Source organism: Phodopus roborovskii, unplaced genomic scaffold (genome assembly GCF_943737965.1).
Source record: "Phodopus roborovskii unplaced genomic scaffold, PHOROB, whole genome shotgun sequence".
Classification (NCBI taxonomy): Eukaryota; Metazoa; Chordata; class Mammalia; order Rodentia; family Cricetidae; genus Phodopus; species Phodopus roborovskii.
In genome coordinates this window covers 12,238,277-12,264,735 of record NW_026126408.1, presented here as the reverse complement: position 1 = coordinate 12,264,735, position 26,459 = coordinate 12,238,277, and the positions used below count along the sequence as shown (strand labels likewise).

At 46.5% G+C, this 26,459-nt stretch overlaps 1 protein-coding gene across 1 annotated transcript in view; it reads left to right on the top strand.

Annotated features, from left to right (window-relative positions):
* Positions 1-2,347: 2,347 nt before the first annotated feature.
* Otof (otoferlin) overlaps positions 2,348-26,459 on the top strand; it is a 90,626-nt gene continuing 66,514 nt past the window's right edge. Inside the window, exons 1-2 of the mRNA XM_051181748.1 lie at positions 2,348-2,610; positions 20,162-20,220. Coding sequence (XP_051037705.1) covers positions 2,532-2,610; positions 20,162-20,220 — 138 coding nt within the window. The 5' untranslated portion in view covers positions 2,348-2,531. The remainder of the gene's footprint in view (positions 2,611-20,161; positions 20,221-26,459) is intronic.

Here is a 26,459-nt window from a genome sequence, read left to right as displayed (position 1 = left end):
ATCACCCTCCTGTGCCGCTCTTGATCAAAGTCCTCTATTTTTTTCTGCATGGACTCTGACTCCCTAATTCTGGGGCAGCTTTTGGAATGGTCAGCTGGTAGAGACATGATATGCTCACTGGAATTGCTGTCATCTTGCAGGTGAGAAACACCAGTTTGGTGAGTTTGGTGATGGTTCCTAGAGCCACTTTGTAGAACTTTCCCTCAATACACACAGGGCTGCAAGGGCTCTGTAAAACTCACCCTTTACAGTGAAACACAACCAGGAACCCCTCAAGAAGGCAGTCTGCTAAGTACCTCCAAGCCTTACAAACAAAGGTGAATCTGTGTAATTTTAAAGGGACATTAAACTTGGTCTTTAAACTTTTTAGATATGTGCTTGCATTCAATATATGCACTTCTAAGGATTTTCTAACTCTGTGTAATTAAATATGTGTGGAAAAGATAAGCAGAAATTGAGGAGGGAGAAAAAGGAAATAACCAAAAAATAGGGTCAAGAGCAAGGAACAATTAGAAGATGGGGAAGGCTTGGATATCTGCAGATTAACTCCACTGAGGGAATTCAGAGGGGGTAACTATCTTACCAAGCGGTGAAAGTTTAGCGCTTCTCTCCTTAAACTTCCAAGCCCTTTTATTACATCTATTTATTCATTTATCATCTATGTGGAGAGGGCACATGGTCTGTGTGTGTGTGTGGGGGGGGAGTGCATGTGCTTTGGCTCACAACCAGAAGCTATAAGACCAGTTAATGATCCTCTCCTACCATATGGGTCCCAGGGATTAAACTCAGGTTATCAGGTTGGGCAGCAAAAGCCCTCACCTGCTGAGACACTCTGTCAGCCCAAAGCCTGTAGACTTTTTTGACAGGACACTGGGCTTCCAAGCCCTGTTCATATTAATTGGACATCTGACTATTACAGGATACCCTGTGAAGTTCTCAGGTACAAGGATCTCTCTGGGTTAGCAGGGGAGATGTGAGGGCAGCAATCTCACAGCTATATGAGATACCCTCAGCAGGAGTCAGACAAAGGGGGTCCCAAAGCCTACCAGAGCGCAGGTGGAGAGTTAGCCATGGGAATGGGCCTTTGATAATCCAAGCCAGAAGGCAGAGACAAGGGGGTGGGATTGGGGGGGCATGGGCATCCTACCAGGAGTGAGCAGCAGGAGCAAGGGTGTGCAGGCTCTAAGGTCAGGGTGGGTTCCTCCAGGTCTCTTTCCCTACAAGCCCTTCCTGGAGGAGGAGACGGGCAGTTGTCTGATATTCCTTGGATAGCCCTCTACAGATGTCCCTCCTGTCACCTCTAGCAGCTGACTGGGGGGAGCAAGATAGCTCTCCCTTCACTGGAAACCATCCATCAACTGACCTTACTCTAGTTCTCTGTCCCCAGCCTGGGATGGAGAGGTTGGTGTCCTGAGTCTTACACACTGCCCTACACAGAAGCCACCCCTGTGGCCTCCCAGTAGGATATCTTCAGTGATGACCTCCATTTTCAGGACCAGCTGCCTAAAATTCAAACCCATGATCCCAGGACAGAGTGCCAGAGCCCAGCATTCCAGGGGCACAAACATAGTGCAGGGCCTAGGCTATGTCTAATGTTTGTATTTCATAGGGAACAGCCCTTGGGCACATCCTCTAAGTTGCCTTATAGAAGCTGCTTTCCAGTCTCTAGGGTGCTACCTTATTTATTTAAAGACAGGTCTCTTTACTGAACCTGGAGCTTATCCATTCAGATAAGGTTGGGTGGCCATTGAACTCCAGGGTTCTCCAGTCTCCACCCTTCCCTCACCCCAGAGCTGGGTTAGAAGCCCATGCCATTGCACCCATCTCTAAGACAGATGCTAGAAATCAAACTCAGGTCCTCATGTTCTTGTGACAGATACTCTACCAATTGAAGCATCTCCATTGGCCCTTGGGGAGGCTTTCTAAGTGACACAGCATGATCCATCCAGAGCTGTCAGGACTGTCCTGTCCCTGTCCCCAAGCCTTCTGCATATCCACAACCCTAATGATTAGCTAGACAGAACAGGGGCCACCATGGATAAACCCCAGGACACCAGTGCTCCAGTCCAAGCTCAGATCATGAGAAGAGGTGACCTGATCCCACACCACCTCATGCCTACTGCAATCTTGGATCTGAATGGCATAGAGCTTCCATCCTCCAAACAACAGGAACTTCCCTTCAAGGATTGAGAGAAGACACCTAAAGCTGGACGGACAGTTTTTATTTAGGGGCTGGTGCTGCTGAATAATGAATTCAGCGTGCATTCCCAAGCAACTGGCTGGGTGTACCCCCCCACACACACACACACTACACATGCTGGGCTGACAACTCAGAGGGGCGGGGCTGGCAAGGCTGCAGGCACGGTTCTGCTGAGCTGAAGGAGCAGCTCGCTTTGGTTGCCTTGGTCTCTGTGGGCAGCATCAGGAGGAGGCGGCAGCAGCCGGAGAAGAGGGAAGTGTGTGAGCTGCACTCTACCAGCCAGCTCCTTCCTGCTGCTCTGCCTGGCATTGCCCAGACTCTCCCCACCAGCATGGCCCTGATTGTCCACCTCAAGACAGTCTCGGAGCTGCGAGGCAGAAATGACCGGATCGCCAAAGTGACTTTCCGAGGTAGGGAAGCACCTGTGTCAGGGACCCAGTTCTGCAAACTGACCCAGCCCATATTCTGTGAGTTGATAGAGACGGAAGAGGGCTGGAAGGAGGGACGGCCAAGTTCTAGCAGGCATAGTGGCTATAAGGCTTTTTAAGAGTGGCCACATGCTCCTAGCCGGGATAGCTTTGAGGTTTCCTGTGATCCCCCAGGTCAACACACAAGCGTCCTGGCAGAGTACAGGTTCTTGGCTCAATGAGGCAGAAGTGAGGGTTCCATCCCTGGGACCACATAGATCCAGGACAAGGGCTCCAGTACAACCTTCCTGGGCCCCCTTTCTTCCCTCCACCTACAGGCTGGTTTCTGCCTGCTGACTAGGAGTCTATGCCTGAAAAGACCAGAGTGGCTAGTAGAAACTGACAGCCAGTGGCACTCTGCCCTCCAGCATGATGATGGCCCCATTGGCCTTTCTCAGGTCTTTGGTGTCCTTAGGTGGGAACATTACTCCAACCTCTCCTCTGTGTCTCCTCCGAGAGTCTTTCAGCTCATGGATTATGGCCTCCTGTGTGCCAAATCTAGGGTCTAGAAATGTGAAGCTGAGCATGAAGCAGGCTCCAGTCTAAAGAGCTACATTTGGTGGGCATGGGAAGCAGTGAACAGGCATGACAAGTGCATGATGCCCACAGGTAGGGAACATGAGTACCATGAACAAGGCTGGGAGCTAGTGGTTGGGGAAAGCTTCCAGGAGGAGACACTGCTCAACAGCTGGCTGAGGGATGAGCAGAGGGAGCAAGCAGGTAAAGGGAATGATGACACCAGAGGTAAAGGGAGCAGTGTGCCTCAGGTCTGGGAGCAGAGCTGGAGAAGGGAGAGACCGAGGCTATGTGAGCCAGCAAGCTGAAGCTGGGCTTCATCTCAGGTATCAACCCCCCCCCCCCGGGGAGCCAGGCTTATCTCTGTGCCCACCCACCTCTGCAAAATACAGTTCAACCTTCCTAGCCACAGTGAAACCCCTCTGGTCCAGGACTGTCTCAGCAGCCTTTGGCCAAAGCCAATGTGCTCTGTAAAGTGGCATCTTCCCCCCAGAGGTCTACCAGGAAGGATATGTGAGACACGGTGAGTCACTAGACATGCCAGTAGAAGCTTCCAGACACCTCCATCACCCACACAGGCCATGGGCTCTCCTCCTGCAGCCTGCTGGTCACAGATCTGGGCCAAAGTGGAAGTTCCAGCTTTGTCTCCTGGCAGGAAGGAAGCAGGCAGCAGGGACCAGAGAGTGGGCTGGGCCACCCACTGCCTTGCAGGCCACCCTAGTGGCTGCATTTGGTGCACTGCCCTGGCTCTCCTTGCGTCACCTGCTGGCTCGTGCTGGCTTTAGAAAAACAAGTATCTCCTTTATTCTGTGGGACCTGGCCTGTGTTCCACACAAAGTCCTGCTCTTGGCTTCTTAGCCCTAGGTTGCTTGATGGCTGCGATTGTGACAGGCTAGTCTCCTTCACAGAAAAAGAAACCAGGAGCCACTGAAATGGTCAGAGAATTAGCAGAGGGGTAGGGACAGTGGCCTGACTGTCAGGTCTACTCAATCTTGTAATCTCTTGTCTCTTCTGGGGGCCACAAGGGATGGGCTTCCTGTTATAGGGGACTCTTTTTTGGCCAGGGCAGTGTTAGGGAGTTGAACCCAGGGCTTCCCACATGCAACATAAGCACTCTACTGCTGAACCATATACCACCCTGTTTTCTAGCCTTGGATTCACTCCATAGCCCAGGCAGGCCTTGGACATACACTTTCCTGCCTCAGCTTCCTCACAGCTGAGATTACAGGCTTGCCCCGCCAGGGCCTGCTGCCACCTCTCTTTGAGCTGCAGACCAAACACCCAGGAGTTAGGCTGTTTGTAGCCCATGCCCCCTCATTTGCAGGTAGTCAGTAGAGCTCCGGCAACCAGGGGTGAGGAGTGTGTGGTAGAACTATAGGAGAGTACAGCCCAGATCTCTGAAAAGACAGAGCTCGAGACAGTCACGAGATGCACAGCAGGTAGCAACTATGGACACCCAGAACACCAGCCTACACTGCCGTTTCTGAGGAACTAGACCAGCACATCCTCTCCTGACATCGACAACCAATATCCAAACACACTGTGTGTGTGTTTGGGGGGGGAGAATATGAAGAAGCTTCAGGGGCTTACTAACTCCCTACCTCCACACACCTCTCAAATAAAGCAGGTGGCAGACAGGAGGAGGCCTAAGTGTAAGGAGAGAAAGGCCCTGCCCTGAGGAATTGCAGGGGCATGGGAAGGGGAATATGGACTTCACTCTGCCTCACCCACCATGGCTGCCCTGGGCCTCCCAGCCACAAATAGGGCACAGCAGCTCTGGCTGCACTGAGAGGCCTCCAGCCTGCAGGAGCCATCCCTCCGAGCAGGTCAGCAAGAAGATGCTTGTCAGCTTCCTATTTCTCTGCTCTTACTTCAGCTCAAGTAACCTGCAGAGCCATGGAACACGGGGTGGAAGCCATCTGTCTGTCCACCTTTCTTCTGCCTTGTGCTCAGCCCCTACGATCCCCCGTACCCCCTCACCCCACTGCCAAGATCCCAGTGGTAGGCTGCCATCTCTACACCCCTCTCCAGAGCCTTCTTGCCAAAACACAAGGTTGAGAATTTTCCAGACCTGCACATGTTCACCTGGACTTCTTGCTGGTACTGAGATTCTCTGTAACAAGGCTCCCCACAGGAGTTCATCTCTACCCCTCTCCACACCCCAACTCCTCCTACTACATTGAACACCCAGCTGGTTCTCAAGATGCCTTCCAGCCTGAGACCTTGTACTTCTTTGTTGTAGAATGTCCCCCACCTTCTGCCTTACAAATGTCCATCTAATGCATACATCAAGGCCCAGCTCATGTGTCACCTCCTCCAGGAAGTCCGCCTCCCTTCCATACCCTGTACACCCTCCTGTGGCTCTGTCTGTCAGCCCTCCCACCTCCTAGGAACCCTCAAGACAGGCAGATCTCTCCTGAAGTACTAACCATCCACCATATGAAATGACTTCTTTCCTTGCAGTTGTCACTAGTTTGGTTTTTGGTCATTGCTGTTCTGAGACAGGATCTCACATAGCCCAGGCTGGCCTCGAACTCACTATGTCTCTGGACATGAAAGGACTGCAAACATGCAGCACCGTGTGCCACACTTTTTACTGTTTAGTGGGTTTAAACTCATCCATGGTGGCCTTGTCAGTCCCTGACTCAGATGGGCATCACTCAGATGTCACCAGAATTTTATGCTACAGGGAGCACCAAACTGAAAGGGGTCTCATGAGCCAAGACCCCTCCCTGGCTCCCCTTCCTTCCATCAGCCTCTAGCTCAGGGAACACTCTAGGTCCCAGAGGAAGGCTGACCTCATCCTCCAGCAAATATTGGGAGTAGGCCAGCCCAAGAACCATGCCACTCAGATCCCCAGCAGTCAAGGAGTACTTCCTGTAAGGGAAGGCAAGGTAGGCTGGGAATAGCAGCTCCTAGCTGTGTCTTGAATTGCATTTCTATAAGTTGAGATACAGGAGAGTGGAGGATGGGCTGTTGGAGGCAAAGCCACTCTGTATGGAGGGCCCACTGCACCAGAGACAGCAGAGTGGACTCCCAGCCAGAACAAGAGCTAGGAAGCCATCCCTGTGGCTAGGGGCAGGGGAAGGGGGGTGGTGACTGTGCCCTGAGAACAAGACTGCCCCTAGACTCCCCATCTCCATGACTTCTTTCTGAAAACTCCACAGCTAGGGCTGTGGGATAAACTGAAAGGGTGGACCTGAGATTCAGAGGAGGGGCAGCTCAGAGCCATAGAGTGATCGAGGAGGTAAGAAAAGATGCCTCTGATAGAGGGCTGATACCCATGGATTTGGATTTGGAGAAGCAGGGATCATTGGGCTCAGATAGGTCTTACTTTTTGATCTTCCCTGCCCTTGGCTCTCAGTTGACCCTGCCAGAATCCCACTGTGGATTCCTGGGTGAGAATGGGGACATAATGGCAGGTAAAATGATACTTGAAACAGATTTGTTGTTTTGGGTGATTCTCCTCTGTTCTTCTGCCTGAATCCCAACAGTCACAGAGACATCAGCCAAAACTCCTGGAGCTGTCAGCACCCTGTGAGTGTCCCCAGCCTTGATCACTTCCCAAGGCAGCTAGTCAGTGGCAACAGGGGTCACTGTGTAGCCAGAGAGCAGGTAATGACCCTACCCCAAGAGACTCTGACACCTCCCCAGTCCTTTAACAGTTTTCAAGGTGTCCCTACACTCCATTCCAGAAGGTACATCACTACCTACTACAGAGACAAAGACTGACACCTTAGATTCCGCTGAGGATGGCCATTCTCAGCACAGCCTCTTGGAATGTCCAGTCACATCTCTCAGAAAGCAGCAGCCATCGCTATAGCAAGGACATGCACCACCCCATGCTACAGCTACAGGAGGGAAAATAGCCATATTGCCCTCATGGACATGTGGTTCTCACATGGATCCGTGTTTCACAATTCCAGAAAGTTCTCCTAAGACAGAATATCCTGTGATACTCTCAACCCAGTAACTGCTTCCTGCCTGCCTGGACAGAGCCATATCCCAGGTGCTTTATTTTTAATGTTCTTCTTAGTTTTCATTCATTTTCATTATTACTATTGTATGTGTGTGTGTGTGTGTGTGTGTGTGTGTGTGTGTGTGGTGTTTTGTGTGTCTGTGTACCAGGTACCTATCAAGACCACAACAGTGGAGTTACAGATGATGTGAGTGTTGGGAATTAAACTCAGATCCTCTGGAAGAGCAGCAACTGGTGTTTTAACCACTCCAGCCCCTGCTTTTTTTTTTTTTTTTTTTTTTTTTTTTAATCTGAAAGTTTAGGATAAAATCAGCATTGTGCTTATAACAATAATTTTACTGCATTTGAGAATGTAAGAGCGGCCAGTCTCCCATTATGCCTCATTATATTCCCAGCACCTGCACAGAATGAGTTCTCTGTACAGCTTGTGGCTCGCTGGGATCACAAACCCCTCCATCTGTCTCTGGATTGGGAGAACCTAGCTCCCAGCATCTGCTAGCCTTGTCCTGGGCTCCAATGCAACACCTCCTCTCCTTCTCTGCCTCCTGATTCTGTCTGAAAAATGGGACCCCATAATCCCAGTACCTGGGGGAAGGGTGGAGCTGAGCTAGAGAAATGGGGCTCAGTAAGTTCATAGGTGGTTTAAGACCCTGCCCCATCTCTGCCTCTCAGATGAACCTTGTCCAGGTCTGACTTTCTGGGTGGTAGCAAGTGAGAAAGGGAAAGTGAATGGGTGATAAAATGATACTTGAGTAAGAGTAAGGAGAATAGTGACAGAGGGGACCTTTGCTTAGTTGAGAGCTGGAGACCCAGGGAGTCTCCGGTCCCCTGGGTCTGTCTGTGAGCAGCCAGCTTTCAGAGAGGACATTATTTAAGGAGCTCTTGGGGGAGGGAACTTATTTTGAGTTGAATTTCTTTGTCATACTGTGCCATCACCTGTCAATAAGAACACGAAGAACACTCCGTATGAGAAAACAATGGGTTGTTTCCAAAGAAAATTGCCAACAAGCAGACAAGAAAATCATTAGGGAGATGGAAGATCTGGCACATCCCTCCACTAATGTCACTCAATGGGGTTTTCTGAGATAGTAAGCCTCAATACTGAAGACTGCACATTTGTCTAAGTATCTATGGCACGTTCGTTATGACAGGCAGTGTGCTGAGAAACTCAGGGGTCACTACACTTCCAGAGACTGACTGCAGGGCCCATGAGACCACTCGGCAAGCTTGGCAACCTGGGTTCGATCCACAGAACCCATACAGAGGCGGAAAGAGATAACCAACTCCATATATCCTCTGACCTCCACATGTGGGTCATGGCATGTGTAACCATATACACATACATTCGTACTAATAATTAAGGAAAAAAAATTAAGACTGACGGGGAGTCCAACTTTTGACAGTGAGATATTGTCATCTACAAATGTGTTGGGCTGTATTCGTAACTACTGTGGAACACAGACATCCCACGGGTCTTGGGTTAGACACATCCACACAGAGTACCCTCTTTGGTCATAATGAAATTAATTATAAAGTCAATAGCAATAGGATATCTTTTGAAGCCCCAGATATTTGAGAATTAAGTAGTAGCCTTTTTTCCTGTGGGCAAGGAAGAGCACAAATGAGAAGTTAGAAAACACTGGTGGTTGGGGTTATAACTGGGGAGGAGCAGGTGCCTAGCATGTGCGTGGCTCTGGGTTTGATCTCTGCCTCCTCCCCACAGAGACAGAGACAGAGGGAAGTGACTCAGCGAATGCTACACAAGTGTGAGGACTGGAGTTCAGATCTCCAGCTCCCACAGAAAAGCCAGGCAGCCATTGAGACCACCTGTAATCTCTGCACTCAGGAAGTAGAGACAGGGAATCCCCAGGGGAAGCTAGCAGTGTAGCTGAATGGGAACCAGCCAGCTCAGGTTCAGGAATAGAGCAACTGAGAAAGTCACTGACCTCTGACCTGTGTGTGTGTGTGTGTGTGTGTGTGTGTGTGTGTGTGTGTGTGTGTGAAGTGCACACATGCTGCCTCTGATAAGCACAGATATAAAATCCCTTAACAAAACATTAGCCAGAAGAACATTAATATACAAGATAGCCCATTGTGGCAAAGTTCTCTTTAAAACTATTAAATCAAGCATTGCACCGTGTAAGTGGAATAAATGAGAAAAGCTGCCATGGTTCTACTCACTGCTGCATAAAAGCATTTGACAAAATTCAATACCTACGCATGGTAAGAACTCTTGGCAAAGCAGGAATGGAGAATCTTCTTCAATCAGATAAAGGACCACCCCAAAAGTACCCAGATAACACCACACTTACTCCACAAACCCTGAACATTAAGGTCCCAGGAAAGGTGACGTGGTCTCCTATCACCACTCTGCTCATTACTAAGTGGTGATCTAGCCAGTGTAATAAGACAAGAAAACAAAACTCGCATAGGTTGGGAAGGAAGATGTGAAATTGCTTTGTTTCATAGGAAACCTTACTGGCTTGTGTGGAAAATCCCAAGTAACCCATGTGAAAAACTACCATAATGAGTAGAAACTAGCAACTTTTCAGAGTGTATGATTGATACACACAAATGTTTCTAAAGAACCAACCAGCTGAAATGAAGAAATTAAAAAGTAACTTCATTAAAATTGCATAAAATATAAAATATTCAGAAATAAGACCTTGACGTGAAAAGTAAAACATTTGGAGAAATGAAAGAACAGCAAATACAGAAAATATGTCTGTGGGAAAGGTCATAACGGCACTGGAACCAGAGCTCTTCATAAATTGCTATATAGCAATTTATAGAGTGAGCAGAGCCCAGCAAAAGCTCCAACAGGCTGTTTTGTAGATACTGGAAGCTATTTTAAAATTGTGTGGGCATGCAGAGGATCTAGAATAGCCAAAACAACCTTGAAAACAGAGTTTTGGAGTCTTACTATTTGAGTGAGACCCCATAAGGTTATAGGAACCAAGTTGATGGCACCAGCCTAAGATAATAAACAATGGAGTAGAATACAGTGTCTGTAAGTGGATCTCATGTGTAGATAATCAATTGATTTGAAGTCAGGGTATTAGGTACCTCAAAGAGCTAGATCCCTACACATTGGTAAAAACAAACTTCAAACTTTTACATCATTTCACCCACAAAGATGAATTTAAGATGGGTCAACTAAAGCTAAATATTAAAAGGGGCTGGAGAGCTGGGTGTGGTGGTGCACACCTTTATCCCAGCACTCAGGAGGCAGAGGCAGGTGGACCTGTTGAGTTCAAGGCCAGCCTGGTCTACAGAGCGAGCTCTAAGGCAGCATGACCCTGTTTCAAAATAGAGGGAGTAGGAGAAGTGAAGAGATGGCTCTGAACTTGGGGACCAGAGTTCAGATCCTGTATGACAAGATGAACGTGGTCTCACAAGCACCTGTGAGCCCAGGGAAGGGTGGAGCAGAAAACAGGAAGATCGGCGGAGCTTGCTGGCTGCCGACCTAGAGAAAAACGAACAGAAAGACAGGAACTCTAGGTTCACTGAGAGACCTTGCTTCAAAGGAACAACATGGCGATAGAGGAAACACTGTGCTCTCCTCTGGCCTCTGCATGCACACAGGCATGCACCACACACATAGGCATGTGCATACACACACACACACAAATTAAAATCGAAAATAAAGCTAAACAAAACTATAAACTTCTAGAAGAAATTTTAAATGTGTTTGTTACAGTTTCTCAAAATTTTCTTAAAGGAAATACAAAATCCCCACATTGTAAAATACAAACTTTCCACCAAAACTGGTGAATTAAATTTGTTGCTCCCCCCCCCCCCCGCAAGATAGGGTTTCTTTGTGTGGTCCTGGCTGTCCTAGAACTCATTTTATAGACCAGGCTGCCACCAACCAAGTTTAAATGAGTGTGCCACCACCACCAGGCATAAATTAGAGTTCCTAATAATTAAAAATTCCTATATGTACAAAGTATATTTAAGAATGAGAAGGCAAGGCACAGACAATATTCACACTGATGCAAATCAATAATGGAAAGACAAATGAACAAACTTCCTAAGCAATCAAAGACTCAAGCAGATGTCTCATAGAATAACGCCAAAAATCCTAAGTGTGACCAGCATCATTAAAAATATGAACATCAAAGTTACAAGAGATAACATCTCATGGGCACTACAATAACTAGAAAAGTAAAAGTCTCAGCAGATATTTGTGGAATGCAAAACAGCTGCATGCTTTTACATTGCTGATTAGTTTGTGAAATAGAGTCATCACTGTGGAAAACTCCTTGGCAATTTCTGATAACTTAAAAGATATCTATCCATTGTGCCTGCAACTCTGTTCTTATGCATTCCACAAGAAAAGAGAAATTACATGTCTACAAAGTTTTGTTTTGTTTTTAAATTCACAGCAGATTTACCCATAATAACTGCCCTATTTTGCTTCCTATTGCTGTGATTAAAAAAAAAACAAAAACAAAAAACTGACCAACAGCCGCACGCAAAGGGAAGGGCTTGTTTGGCATATAGATTGCAGTGAACCATTAAGGAAGCCAAGGCAGAAACCTGGAGGAGGTAGTAACTGAAGCAGAGGCCACAGAGGACCTCCGCTTACTGTCTTGCTCTTCATGCTTGCTCAGCCTGCTTTCTGATATACATCAGGGCCATTTTTCCCAGGGGTGACACCATCCACAGTGGGCAGACACACCTGGCTCTTTCTTTTGGGCCACCACCCAGCTCCCAAATCTTGACCCAGAGACTTACCAATTTTTAATGCTCGGCCTTAACTTAGCTCTTTTCTTACTAGCTCTTATAACTTAACCTGTTTCTCTTCATCTACATTTTGCCTCGGGACTCTTTACCGCTTTTCTTTCTTTATATCTTCCTTTCCTGCTGCCTGCGTCCCTCATTTTCTTTTCTCTTCTTCTCTTGTTCCCCTCTTGAGACTAGGTTCCTTCTCCTATTTATTCTCTCCCTGCTAGTCCCGCCTATCCTTTCTCTTGCCCAGCTAGTGGCTGGGCAATTCTTCATTAGACCAATCAGATGCCTTAGGCAGGACAAGTGAAACAAATCTAACACATCTTTACATAATTAAACAAATTCAGCAAAAACAAATATAACACACCTTTACACAGTTAAAGTAGTATTCTGCAGCATAAACAAATGTAACACATCTTTGCTTAGTTAAATTAATATGCCACAATAGGCAGGACTCTCCTGTAAGTTGTTTATCAAGACAATGCTGCCCCACAGACATATTCCCAAAGGCAAATTTGATGAAGGTAATTCTCCAACTGAGGTTCCATTTTCCCAGGTCACTAAAGTTGACAAAACAAACAAAAATAACTATCTAGCGAAATAAGACACTATCAAAAGCAACCTAAAAGTCTACGAGCAGAATGGCCTAACACGTTGAGTTATATCCATACAACAGAATATTGGTTGATGGTGAAAATGACTAGATATGGCCACCATGTGGATGAGATCTATAAGTGAAGATTGAAAATAATGAGGGAAAATGTATCTATATTGAACATGTACTTTTCTCTAGTCAGAATCTCTTAATACACTGTAACTACTTACATTTACATTTATAAGCCTTTACATTATTGGGTATTATATGTAGTATAGCAATGGTCTGAAGTATATCAGAAGATATGTGTGGATTAAATGCAACTGCCACAAAATTTTATATAAGGTACTCTCCATATCTCAGACACCAAGAAGAGCTATACTGATGTATTCAACAAATGGATAAGAAAAAAATTGACTAAGAGAAGCTAGACACACAAAAAGCACATCTGGGGGCTGGGGTAATGGCTCAGTTGGTAAAATGCTTGCCTTGTAAGCACAAGGGCCTAGGTTTAATTCCTAGAACCCATCAGGATTGTACTTATATTATTCCAGTGCTGGGGAGGCAAAGACAGGAAATCCCAGGGCTCTTAGGCCAGCCATCAGACACTACCTGTCACTTTCCAATGAGAGACCTTGTCTCAAAAGAAATAGTGAATGGCACTTAAGGAACAACTCCCAAGGATGTCTTCTGACTTCTACATGTACACATGCACAGATGTACTTGCACACACATGCACCTGCACACACATGTGAACATACACACACATGAACAAATGTAACATATCTTTGCTTAGTTGAAATAATATTCTACAACAAAGGTGGGGAAAAACTGGGGCAGGAGAGATGGCTCAGTGTTAAGAGCACTTGTTGCTCTTGCCGAACACTTGGGCTTGGTTCCTATCATCCCCATGGTGGTTCACACCCATCTATAACTCCAGTTCCAGAGGATATGGTGTTATGCTTTGACCTCCTTGGGCATCAGGCATGTATTTGGTGCACACATAAAATCAAATAAAAATAAACTTTGAAATATTAAGATGGGACAAAAACAACCTATGATAGAAACTGGAGCAGGGGTTAGCTGTTGACTGGCAGGTAGAAATGAACTGGGAAGGGGTCTGAGGAATACTTGAAGAACCTAAAATGTTCTATATCTTGACTGTGTGGTAATTAAACAAGTGCGTGCATTTATTAAGAGTCATTAAAATATACCCTTAAGATCTGTGAATGTAAATTCTACCTAGTTAAAAAAAAGAGTCATAATCACACTTAAAATACCTAAAACTTGAATAATATTACAGGTGAGTGGAAAATTGTTTCTAATTATACACTGCTAAAATTACACTATAAATGTGATTCATAGTAGAGGAGACAACTTGTATATTTAGCATGTAACTTAAAAGCTTAAAACAAAGACAGGACCGTTCTGCAGAATGGTGGCTGTATTCTGCATAGTAATGAAATGTGTGCACATCCTGTTCTAAACAACCCTGTCCCCCATTTCATGGATGAGGAGACTAAATCAAACAGAAGCAACTTAGGGGCGGGGGGAGCTAGCAAGTGGTAATGCCAGCCCAAGAGCCACAACGTCTACCAAACTCAGGCCCAGAAAGATAGCTCCAAGAGCGGAGGCACTTCTGCTGCAAGCCTGGGGATGTGATCTGGGGTCCCCGATCCTTGGGAGGAGAACTGGCTCCACAAGGTATCTACTGACCTCCACATGTACTCATGGGGTGCATGCACCCCCACATCCACCATGCTCTCACATTCAGTGATCATAAATAAAAACTTTTAACTAGCAACACAATGGCCCTATGCTTGTGGAGACTTGGTTTTATGCTCAAACTTGCTTCAAACCAACCTCTTACCCACTGTCCTAAGGTTCCAAGATATCAAATTGGTCCAGCATGATTATTCCCAGATGACAGGTGATGACTCTGAGACTTCATGGCTAGGACCACTGGTTCCAGGATTCTAAGCCTTGAGTAGCAGCCCCAAGCCCACCCCTGCCAAAGCCTGGCCTCTCCCTTACACTCACAGCACTTGTGCCCTGCTTCTTGGTGTTTGTGGAGGCAGCTGGCCTTCCAAGGAAGCAGGAGAGAATGAGTATACAGTGGTGCCTGCTCAGAGAACAGAGGAGGCACATGGCATCAGGGGACCGATCAGAGTGGCCCTGGAGGAACTCTGCTGGGCCTGTCTTAGGAAATGCACAGTGATTTGCTGGCTTTAAGTAAGGCAAGGAAAGAATTAGGACTCCATTGGGTGGTGAAGAGTGTTATGCTCTGTCTCTCAGCTCACATGAAGCAACAGCGGCTGGAGGGCTAGATCCCAGCAAAACAAGGATGTGGTCTATCTTGTACTGCAGATGGCTACCAACCCACCCTGGATTCTCAGCGCCAACGCACCTTTCCAGGTGTTTTTGTTTTTCTTAATACAAGGTACTATGTATTCCAGGCTGGCCTCAAACTCTCTATGTAACTGTGCCAGTTCTAGTCAATTGGACACGAACTAGAGTCACTTGGAAAGGAGACCCTCAGCTGAGGAATTGCTGGCATTGGATTGGCCTGTGGACATTTCTATGGGCATTTTCTTGATTAATGATCAATGTGGGAGGGTCCAGCCCACTGTGGATGCTGCCACTCTGGGCAGAGAGTTCTGGGGTGTATGAGAAAGCAATCGCCACATGCCATGAAGAGCAAACCAGTGAGTAGTGTTCCTCTGTGGCCCCTGCTTCAGTTTCTGCCTCAAGGTACTGCTTGGCTTCCCTCAGTGATGGACTGCAATCTGTAAACCAAATAAAACCCTTCCTTTTCCCAACAACAGAGAACACAACTAGGACAGCAGCTGAGGGTGACTTTGAACCCTTCATCCTCCTCTGGACCCCACTTAGGGGTCAATGGCTACTTTCTGAGGACAGACTCTCATTTCTCCCATCACCATCAGGATCCAGTGTGCCACTCCCAGCATCATCAGGACCCCTTTCTCGGCTCGGACATTCTTTGAAAATTTGCATACATTCTCTCCTGGAATTCCAAATTCACTGCACAAGCCTCTGGAGATCTGGAGTCTTGTTATTCTCCTGGAGCGTGCGTTCATGCCTGGGTAACTCCTGCCCTGACCTGCTAAGCAAAGACTCATTTCCTCCTCTTCTCTGCTCTCACTTCATGCCAGCAGTCTAATTCCACCTTATATAAAAGCTTCTCTGCGGCTGACACGTCTCTCCCTGTGGCTTGTAATAAGCTCTTCAAGGCGGCATCGAGATTCTAATTATCTCAGTTCAATGTCCCTCCATGAGGGCTGAATGGTAGGGCTGACATAGGCCAGGGAAGAGAAGACCCCTTGCTGCCTGTGAAAATGAAGGAACTTGTGTGGCAAGCTGCCAGCTCTCTGTGCCTGCCTCATCTCAGAGGTCTGTGTCTTTAGCAGGGCCAACTGGAAAAAGGAACTTGGTCTGCCTGCACAGGTGGCATATTTTATGCTATGCAATCACATCCCGTGAGGAGCTAGGACATCAGTCACCCTGCACATAATACAAGCCCACTGCTCACTTGCATATAGGAAGCTAGCTGCAGAGTGGGTGTTTTTAAATGACATAAAAGTTCATTCTATTAAGAACCTGAACCCCCCTGAGTCGTGATGGGAATATCAGATGGTGTGGTACTCATGGCACTGTGAGCTAAGCTCTGCACTGACTGGCTGGGTATGGGGGGGTTCACTTCAAATGGAACAGAGCTGAGCCATCAGAGGGAGGGTGCTGTGCAATTTTCCATCCAACCTCTTTCTCACCAGACCTCTCTCCACACAAGAAGGAGGTGATTTTCTTTCAAGCTTTATCCTCAATCGTCCCTGTGGCGAGGAAAGGGATTGAGTATTAGGATTTTTAATGGTTTTGTCCGAGGCCATCTGAAATGAAGCGGAACTGTCAATATCTGAGACAGGTGGTGGATGAAGTGGATGGCAAGTGGAAATGAACTTGAGCATGATGAGGTTCGCGGGCCCCAGTGATAAGCTGGAATTGTGGAGGGCCTCTGGCTCTCCCCAAAGCAGACAGGATTGCTCATTAACCCTCCCAAAACGTGCTCTTCCAAAGTAAGTCCATATGTTTTGTTTTCCTAACACACTTTCCACTGTTTCTGCATGATTTGTTTAAGCAAATATTTATTTACATGTGTATGAATATATTACATGCATATGGAAGGAGAGAGCATTCTGCTCCTCCATTGGAGACTATCCCTCACAGCTTCATCTCCAAAGCCCAAGACATTGAGGTTTTTAGCGCATCTCCAGGTGGAGCTGAGCAACGGTGTGCGCAGTCTACAGTGACTAATTTCACTGTATTTTACATCTGTCGGGCTGTGGGAAGCAGCAGAGGTGTGTTTCATGCTATTCAAACCCAAGACCACCTCACAGGACGTCACCTGCCCTCCCATGCCTGAGGTCCCCAGCTTTTCATTCCTGGAGACCCTGAGCACAGCCATATCGGAGGCTCATTAAGGCCTTCTAGGATGAGAAGGCCTTTGATTATCCTGAGCTGTGGGTCTTTGGGAAGCCCAAGGCACAACAGCACTCACCTGATTCCCAGAGTTAGTGTGTGCTGCCTGAGGGGAAATTAACAGAGGCACAAATCTCAGGCTCATCGCTCACTTCCTCCTCTGCTGGCTGCCTTCAAATGCAAGGCAGAGCTTTTTCTTTTCCATTTGTTTCTTTTATTTTGTCCCTGGATAGTGCTAAAGACTCTTTCTCATCTCACCTATTCCCATCCGTTTTCTGTGTATATGACTTCTCTACTTTATAGCATCATCATTATCTCAGTTGCAGCCAGGCAACCATTTCTACATTTACTTCACACACACACACTCACACACACACTTATTTGTTTCTGTTAAACCAACATCAAAACCCACTCTTCCTGGTCAGGGGCAGTCAGCTCTACCTCCTATATCATATAAACTATTCAGGCCCCAGAAATCTCTTATTAAACAGAATTGAATGGTTGAGCCGGCCAGCAGGGTGGCTCAAACCTGGAAGACAGCTAAGGGTTCAAAGCCAGTGGTGACACTGTTTCAAAAACAACAGATGAAGCCACTGAACCCAGAAAATCTGAATCAGTTCCTGAAGGGAACAAGACTGGCCAAGCCTCTATGCTCACTTGCCTCATCCCTGACTCTGGAAGGACTCAGAAGGGTTTATTCCAACCTTCCTTGGTCCAGTATTAACCAAGCAAGCTCTTCGGATATACTGGAAGAAGAGCATGTTTCCCTAATACCAAATCACCTGGCCACACAGCCATGGCCACCAGTGACAACCCACACTAACTCCCAGACAGGATTGTGTTCAAGATGGGAAATGTCTTCCATGAGATAGACCGCTATTTAAGATGGTAAGGATTTAAATGTATTTCCCTTTTGATTACAAAAGTGTGATCTGTAAGAAAAAAAAAACATACATAATGAAGGATACACACCAAAGAAAGTATCTAGTATACACAAGGCCCTTATCTGAGCTCTATTCCTCACACACACACACACACACACACACACACACACACACACACACACGCGTGCGCGCGCGCGCGCGCACAGCCAGAGGAGATGACACAAGCCTGACATCCCAGTATTTGAAAGACTAAGTCATGTCTTGAGAGTTAAAGGTTAGCTTGGGCTATACATTGAGACTGTCTCCAAGAAACAGAGCAAAACAAGCAAACAAAAAAGTTAACCAACTTTTGAGTGGAAATAATTTTATTTAGTCATTGCCATTTTAGAATTTGTTTGTTAGTGTAACAGTGTTGATACTTTTCATCATGGATGCAACATTTCTTCGTACTCTACATATTGGTTTTGAAAAAAAAAAAGGAGCCCTTAACATATTAAATGAGGATTTCTAAGCATTGGTTGAGGAGAGTCAAGGACAGTGCCCCTTACCAGCAGAAAGTAGTTTGGAAAGAACGACACCCAAATTCCCAAATATTGTCTATAAATGTTTGTTTTCATTTAAATGGACTTGGTTATATAAAATAAATAAAGAAAAAAAGAAAATTAAAAAAAGACTATATGTGGATAAGTAACCTTGACTCTCAAGCTAACCAATTTTTAAAAATCATATATAATATACATAATGTACAGTAAGAATGTGAAGTGCATAAATGTTTGCAGTATCTACTCTTTGCTTTAGAGATGATCACTTAGTGATTACAGTCTTTCCATGTGGATGTACAAAGTATGTACATACAACTGGGGAGTAGTTTTTGCTAAAGAAAGAGGATTCTACAATATTGCTACCTTTTTTAGTATGGAATTGACAAAGCATGTTAATTGTAAATAATAATTTTTAACCTCATCTACATGGTTCTTCCTGATAGAAATTACAACCTTTCTTATGGATTCCATCCCATTCTCCAACAGCATGTACCCTCCTGTATCTGTATCATTTTTGTATCTCATGCACGCATGTTTTATGACACTGACTGAGGTCTGTACCAACCCATGGCTTCCCCTTTATTAGTCCCCTGGGGGTGGGATCCTATAGAAATTGTTCATTCTCTCATCTAGAATCCCCATGGCCCTGTACATCAACAATTCTAGTGAATGTTTTACACTAGTAGGCGCCTTCACCCAGCCCCATTATCCTCCCCCCCCCATTCTCTCCTAAGTGGATTCTTCTAGGAGCTTGGCTCAGACTAGATTAGGTCTGAAAGGTAACTTCACCCTTTCCACTCCACAGTTCCCATGTGAGGTGAGTAGAAGTCAGGGTGTGGAGGGTGGCCCGACACATGCATGTTCATCCAAACTCTCTATTGCCCGTGCCAGAAGGAAGGGAGGGGCCGGGTGCAGGGCACAGGGAAGAAGCCAGCTGAGCCTGTCTTCCACAAGAGGGGAGCACAGAAATGGGAAGAGAGGCAACAGGGAAAAGAAAGACCATTGGCCATAGGTCAGGAGACCCACCATCTTGCTGGGCGGTGGTGGTACCCTCAGGAGTCAGGAGTCAGAGGCAAGCAGGACCCTCTGCGTTCAAGGCCAGCCTGGTCTATCTACAGAGAGTTCCAGGACAGCACAGAGAAACTCTGTCTTGAAATCAAACAAAACAGAGCTGCCTGGTTGTGTTAACTCATTGAAGGTTCTTTTGTTCAGTTTGGACAGAGATCATGAGCAAAGTGATGGCCTCCCCTAGTGTCTGCAGCTCTGTGCCTTCTTACCAGCTCCCAGCCTCAGCCTCACTGCCCTACCCCCGGCCCAGCTACCAGTCCTTGGAATCTTTCAGTAGTCAGAGTTTGCAACTCCTAGAAGCTCTTTCCATTGCTCTCTGCTGTGCTGTCATTCTCCAACTGCTTATCCAACCCTCAGAGTTACCAGCTCTAGCTAGTGGCCATGTTCAGTACCTGCTGCCCTTAGCATTACCAGGTAAGCAGTTAAGTCAACAAAGGAACCCAGGGTGCACGCTGCTACTGACTAGCCTGGCCTTCCTAGGTTTTAGTCTCCCATCTAGAAAACTGAGCTAATGACATTTGGCTTCTTGAAGGTCAGATAACAGGTTATGTGTGGGGACTCCCTTCATTCTGGAGAGAATTGCATAGCCATGGGGTAAAATGCTGTCCCATCACTTCAAGTAAGATGTGTCCCCAGCTCACTGTCTAAACAAGTGTGACTTTAAGTTCTCCTCTGTCCACAGGGCAGTCCTTCTACTCCCGGGTCCTGGAGAACTGTGAGGATGTGGCTGACTTTGATGAGGTAGGATATCTGGTTCCCTGTCCCCATGTCTTTCCAGCCAAGCACTCCTCTCTGCCCCTGGGGCACATGCTGGCCCTAAACCCTGAGTAGTTTGTTCGCCGCCTGCTTCATCTCTGAGTGACTTCCTGGGAGGAGGTGGTGGTGGGTGGAAACAGTAACAGCTGAGCACTGGATCCAACTCCAAAGCTGCTGCCAGATCAGGGCCCCTTCACTCCCTGTAGTGAAAATGCCCGACAGAGTTCTAAACCCAGTCCAAGCCTTGCCAGGGGGTCAGCGAGGTTGCTATCAGGGTCTTTCCTCATGGTATCTTTGGAGAGTAACCAGGCCACCAGGACTTCTACAATGCCCATCTCACACAGGATTCACCCCTTCTAAGAGCTTCCTGGGTGGGAATATCAAAGACACACACAGTGGTTCCCCCACAAGTTTATGTTTCTCTTAAACTGTAGACTCAGGATCATTGAATGTATAATTTATTTGCTTCAGTTTGTGGTGCATCACGAATCACTGGCCTCTGTAAGGTCCTACTTATGTCTTTTGATATGTATGTACACGTGTGCTTTCTCCCTGGACCCCATTCTTTTCCTCACACACCACCATTCTAACTAATGTAGGCAACAAATGCCTTTTAGTGTCCCGTACCTTCTTGCAAAGATTTGGACTGTTGTAAGCATATGTTTGTTTACTTAGGTGACAATATGTTAAATATTTTCTATTTTTTTGCTATTTACTGTTTCTAAGTTCCATCTGTGTTACATAGCACTACTTGGGTCACCCCAGTCTGCCTGGGATGGAGAAGATTCCAGAGAAACAGACTTCCAGTGCTAAAATGGGGAGATCCTGGACAAGTCAGAAGGAGTTGGCCACCTGCCCTCTCTACCAGGGAGGTCTCCAGCTTGCGGTACTAGGGATATAGAAAACAGTCCCCAAGATGAGCATCAAATGTGGTGCTTCCATACACTTACTGTGTCCCGGGGCTGCCACGGCCTATGCAGAAGAGTGACACTTCCTGTGCCCATATCCTATCTTCAGGTGGGGTCTCCCATGCCCCTGGTTGTCACCAGTCCAACAGGGATCTCTTATCCACTCTGCAGACCCCTGCTCACTAATGGATTTGAACATCTCCTGATCGTGTCTTTAGACTTTCCATTCTCTTTTGCAAATTGTCATATTCCTTGTCATTCTACCAGTTAGGATGTCTGGGCTGTTTTTTATTTTTTTCTTACTGATCTTATTATATTCTAGGTCTCAATCTCTGTTGATTTTAGATGTTTAAAGTGCCTACTAGAGATGTAACTCAGTTGGGGCCAATGCCCAGCACTGTATAAACCAGACATGGTAGCATATGCTTGTGATGCAGCACCAAAGACATAGAGCAGGAACATCAGGAAGTTCAAGTTGTCCTCAACCACATATCAAGTTCAAAGCCACCCTCAGCCAGATGAGCTCCTGTCTAGAATGAAAAAGACAGTATGTGTGTGTGGGGGGGGGGTGGAACATTTCCCAGTCTATCAGCTTCCTATGAGCTAGGTCCAAGGTCAAACTGTTAAGTTTTTTATTTCTCCCTGATGTTCCCATACATTTTGAAACTGTTACTAGTTGTTATTTGTTCATAATGGCGTTCTCTGCTTGTCCCTTTTCTCATTTATTAGCATAGGTTCCCCTTCTTGGTCTCCATGATGTTTTTATATTGATGTCTACCTTACTGGATACTAAGGTGGCTACCTAGGTATTCATGGCACATGACTATAATCTAGTACTTGAGAGGTTGAGGCAGGAGGATTACAAGTTTGAAATCAATATGGACTCCCCCACCTTCTCTCACACACTGCAAATCTCTATTTTTCTAGACTATCTTTTTAATTTCTTATTTTCAATATGTGCATGTTTTAAGTTTAGATGGATATTCTTAGGATAAGATTTTTAGTTATTTAGGACTGAAAGAAGTGAGCTCAAGTCACCACAGAAATGCATAGACCCTCACTGGGGGGTCAGGGTTTCTTCCCTCTTGGAGCCTTCAAGGAGAAACACCTGTTGTTTGTTTGTTTGTTTGTTTGTTTTCTACTCTTTGGGCTCTACTCTTTTGGCTTTTGTGGGGGCTGCCACACAGATCAACCCCCCCCCAAATAACACACAGTATCTTGGCTTATTCCTATAGCCAGCTTTTCTTATTTCCAGCTACCTTTTGCCTCTGAGCTTTTTTTCCTTTTCTTACTTCTGTATATCTTACTTTCACTCTTACTCTGTGGCTGGCTGGGTGGCTGGCCCCTAGTGTCCTCCTTTCTTCCTTTTCTTGCTCCTTCTTCTAGATTTATCTTTTTGTAATTTATTTTTAAATTTTTTTTCATTTTTGAATACCAATCCCAGTTCCCCTCCCTCCCCTTCTCCTGCACCGCACATCCCCTCTTCCCAACCCCCACTTACTCCTCAGAAGGGGTAAGACCTTCCTTGGGTTTGGTATATCAAGTTGAGGCAAGACCAAGCCCTTCTGCCCATATCAAGGTATCCCACCATAGGGAGTGAGCTTCAGAAAGCCAGTTCATGTCCCTGGGATCCTGGTTCCACTGCCAGGGGCCACATAACTGTCACCCACATTCAGAGGGCCTAGTTCAATCCCAAGCAGGTTCCCCAGCTCTCAGTCCAGAGTTCATGAGCTCCCACTAGCTCGGGTCAGCTGTCTCTTTGGTTTTTCCCATCATGATCTTGACCTGCCCCCTTGTTCATAGGATCCCTCTTCCTTCTCTTCAACTGAACTCCAGGAACTCAGCCCAGTATTTGGTTATGGATCACTGCATCCGCTTCCATCATTTACTGGATGAAGGTTCTATGATGACAATTAGGGCAGTCATTAATCTGAGTAAAGGGGAAGGCTCCTTCAAGCACCCTGTCCACTATTGCTAGGAGTCTTAGCTGGATTCCTGAGAATTTCTCTAGCACCAGGTTTCTCCCTAACTCCATAAAGGCTCCCTTTATCAAGATGTCTCTTTCATTGCTCTCTCCCTCTGTTCCTTCCCCAGCTTGGCCTTCTCAATCCCTCATGTTCCCATCCCCCATCTCCTCCCTTCTACTCCACTCCCAGTTTACCCAGGAAATCATCAGGTGTTTAGACAGGCAAAGAATCACAGCTTCACAGAGTTAGAGCAATGCAGCATAAACAAAAGCAACACAGCTTTACATAGTCACACAAATGTTCCAGAGCATAAACAAATGTCACACCTTAAAATAATACTCTACAACAAACACCATTGGCAGTTACTGAGATTCAGCAGGAGAGTGAGCTGCTGGCCTGTCAACACCTACTTGTCACAGTTTTTATCATAGATGCAGATGGCAAGCTTTTCCTCAGCCTTAGGTCTCATTCTTGTCCAGCTCCTCCCCTCCTCTCCCCTCCCCTCTGGCAGCCTCCAGCCTCCAACAGCCATCAGCTTAAAGAGCCTGAGATAGATCCAAGTATCTGTGTCCTTTTGTCTATCTGCTTGGATCCATCTCTCCCTCCTAATACTGTACTTTTTCCAGAATTGACTTTGGAGATGAGAAGCAACCGTATTAAGTCACCACATTGACCTAAACCAACAGTTTAGTGTGGATCCCCCCACCCCCTGCAGAACAGCACACCTTTGTTCTGGTGTTTGTTTCTCACATCTGGCTTTATTTGCGCTAAGAGCGAGCTCATGGCAGACGTGAGTTCCATCTGAACATTCAGGCTGAGAGGCCATCCAAACCAGGTATTTTCCCTCCTCCTGAGTCAATGTCATATGGTATAGCTTCGAGTTCAGACCCAGAACTGGAGATAGGAGAAGTGAACCCTCAAGTCCACTGCCTCCTGCTGGGTGTGTCATTCTGCCCCAAGACAGCTGGGCTCATCACCAATACTCTGGGGGGGGGGGGCAAAGAGAGGGGTGTCTGTTCTTGTTTTCTCTGTCTTCTTGCTGTGCAGCTTTCAACTTCAGCTCTGCCTCAGCTGCCACATTTGCCAAATCATGATGGAGACTGATACGCAGTTTCTCTGGGAGGCAATAAGTGAAATGGGGGGGGGGGTGATAAAGAGGCCCCATGCACATAAAGCTATCACGAAGCTGCAGCATAGCACAGCCAGCTGGCTTCCTTCCTTTCTTCAGTCAGGGGCTCTGGCTCCCTCCTCACAGGCCTTCCTTCCCTGGCCTATGCAAGCAACTAACTACCCCCTTCCAGCCCAGGCCCCAGGCGGCAAGCAACCTGATGCCCCTTCCAAGGACAATGCCACCCCTTTCCATGCACTGCAGCCAGGACACCTGAGCCACAGATAGTACACAACATTCAAAGTTAATCACCGTGTCCTTCCTCTTTCCAGAGGAGGCCAACATGGATCAGGTAAAGGATGTCCTTGATGCCACTGGACATCTACATGAGGCATATTCTGAGTGTCAGAAGGGTACCTGAGCTAGTGGGAGGAACAAGAATATTCCATACAGGAACTTAACATTGGGCTGCATCTGGGACAGTGTTCAGTGATCACAGGAAAGAGGTAGAAGCCAGAGGGCTACGGCAGACACTGATGAGATCTAAGAGCCACCACCAGATGAATAGAAGCTGCCCGTGTGCTACCTAGCCTTTGGAGGTGAGGGTGGTGACCAGAAGGTTCCTGGTTATCACATAATGGAGACCCACTGGTATTTGTGGGTATGGGGGCAGGGATGGCACAACAGTCTCTGAGCTGTCTTCATCTGTCTAGTCCTCATAGTAAACCATAGATGATGACACCCAGGCCCAGAGAGTGTCCCATACAAAATGACAGAACGAAAGTGGCCAAGCCAGAATTCTAAGTGCACACCACCAAGACTAGATTTGGGGATCTCTATGAGTGCAGCAACAAAAAGTCTTGAAGCTTCAAGACTCTGCCTGACTGCTGTGGAAATAAGTATGGCAATTTCTCAAAAAATTAGGGATCAACCTACCTCAAGACCCTGCAATACCACTGTTGGGCATATACCCAAAGGAGGCACATTCACACCACAAGGACATTTGCTCAAATATGTTCAGGCAACATTATTTGTAATAGCCAGATCTTGGAATTAGCCTAGATGCCCCTCAACTGAAGAATGGATAAAGAAAATGTGGTATATTTACACAATGGAGTACTACTAAGCGGTAAGAAACAATGACATCCTAAAATTCTCAGGCAAATGGATAGAACTAGAAAAAAAAACCCATCCTTAGTGAGATAACCCAAAACCAGAAAGACAAATATAGTATGTACTCACTCATAAGTGGATACCAGGCATAAAGCAAAAGATACCCAGTCTGCAATCCATAACCCCAGAGAAGCTAGAACCCTCTTCCAGAAACAGATGGAAGCAGATGCAGAAATCTACAATTAACCAATGGGCCAAGCTCCTGGAGTGCAATCAAAGTAAGGGAGGAGCGATACTATGAACAAAGGAGTCAAGACCATGATGGGGAAACCCACAGAATCAGCTGACCCAACTAGTGACAGACTACTGACTCAGGTCTGACAAATGGGGAACCTGCCTAAGACTGAACTAGACTCCTTAATATAGGTGACAATGGTGTAGTATATGGAAGTAGGTCCATATACTGGACTGGATCTAACACTAAAACACAGACTGACTTAGTGGAGCCATTCTATATGGAGAGATACCTTCCCCCAGCCTAGACACAAGGGTGTGGGAGTGGAAAGGTGCCTTGGTCCTGCCTCAACTAGATGATGGACAGACTTAGTAAACGACCTAAGGGAGGGCTTTCCCTCACCAAGGAGCAGATGTGTGGGGGGGAGCAGGAGGAGAGAAGGGAGGAAGGACTGGGATTGGAATGTAAAAATATTAATAAAAAAGGAAAATAAATTTTAAAAAAGACTGGCTGGCTTGTCTAAGTGAGCCAGCTTTTTCTTCCTTCCTCTGAAAAGTGGCCCACTAGCCTGGCTACTACTAGTGTGTAATTCACAAGGCAGGAGGGGCAACTCCTCAACTCCCAAAGAGATCATGGAGATGCATTCCTGCCTCAGGTAGACAAGTTCTACATTCCTCCGGCTATCCCTGATGGAACCAACCAGAGGTCCCAGAAGAAGTCTTGGAAAGAAAGTCTTGTGAATTCTCCAAGGGTCTCTTCTGTTCTTAGATTCTGCCAGGGCCTTCAGGAACTGCCTTAGAGAGAGATACATAGCTTGGGGAGCCTGGGAGTCAGGAGACATGGACTCTAAATCCCTCCTGAGATAACATTTCTGGGTCTTGGACTCTTCCTTA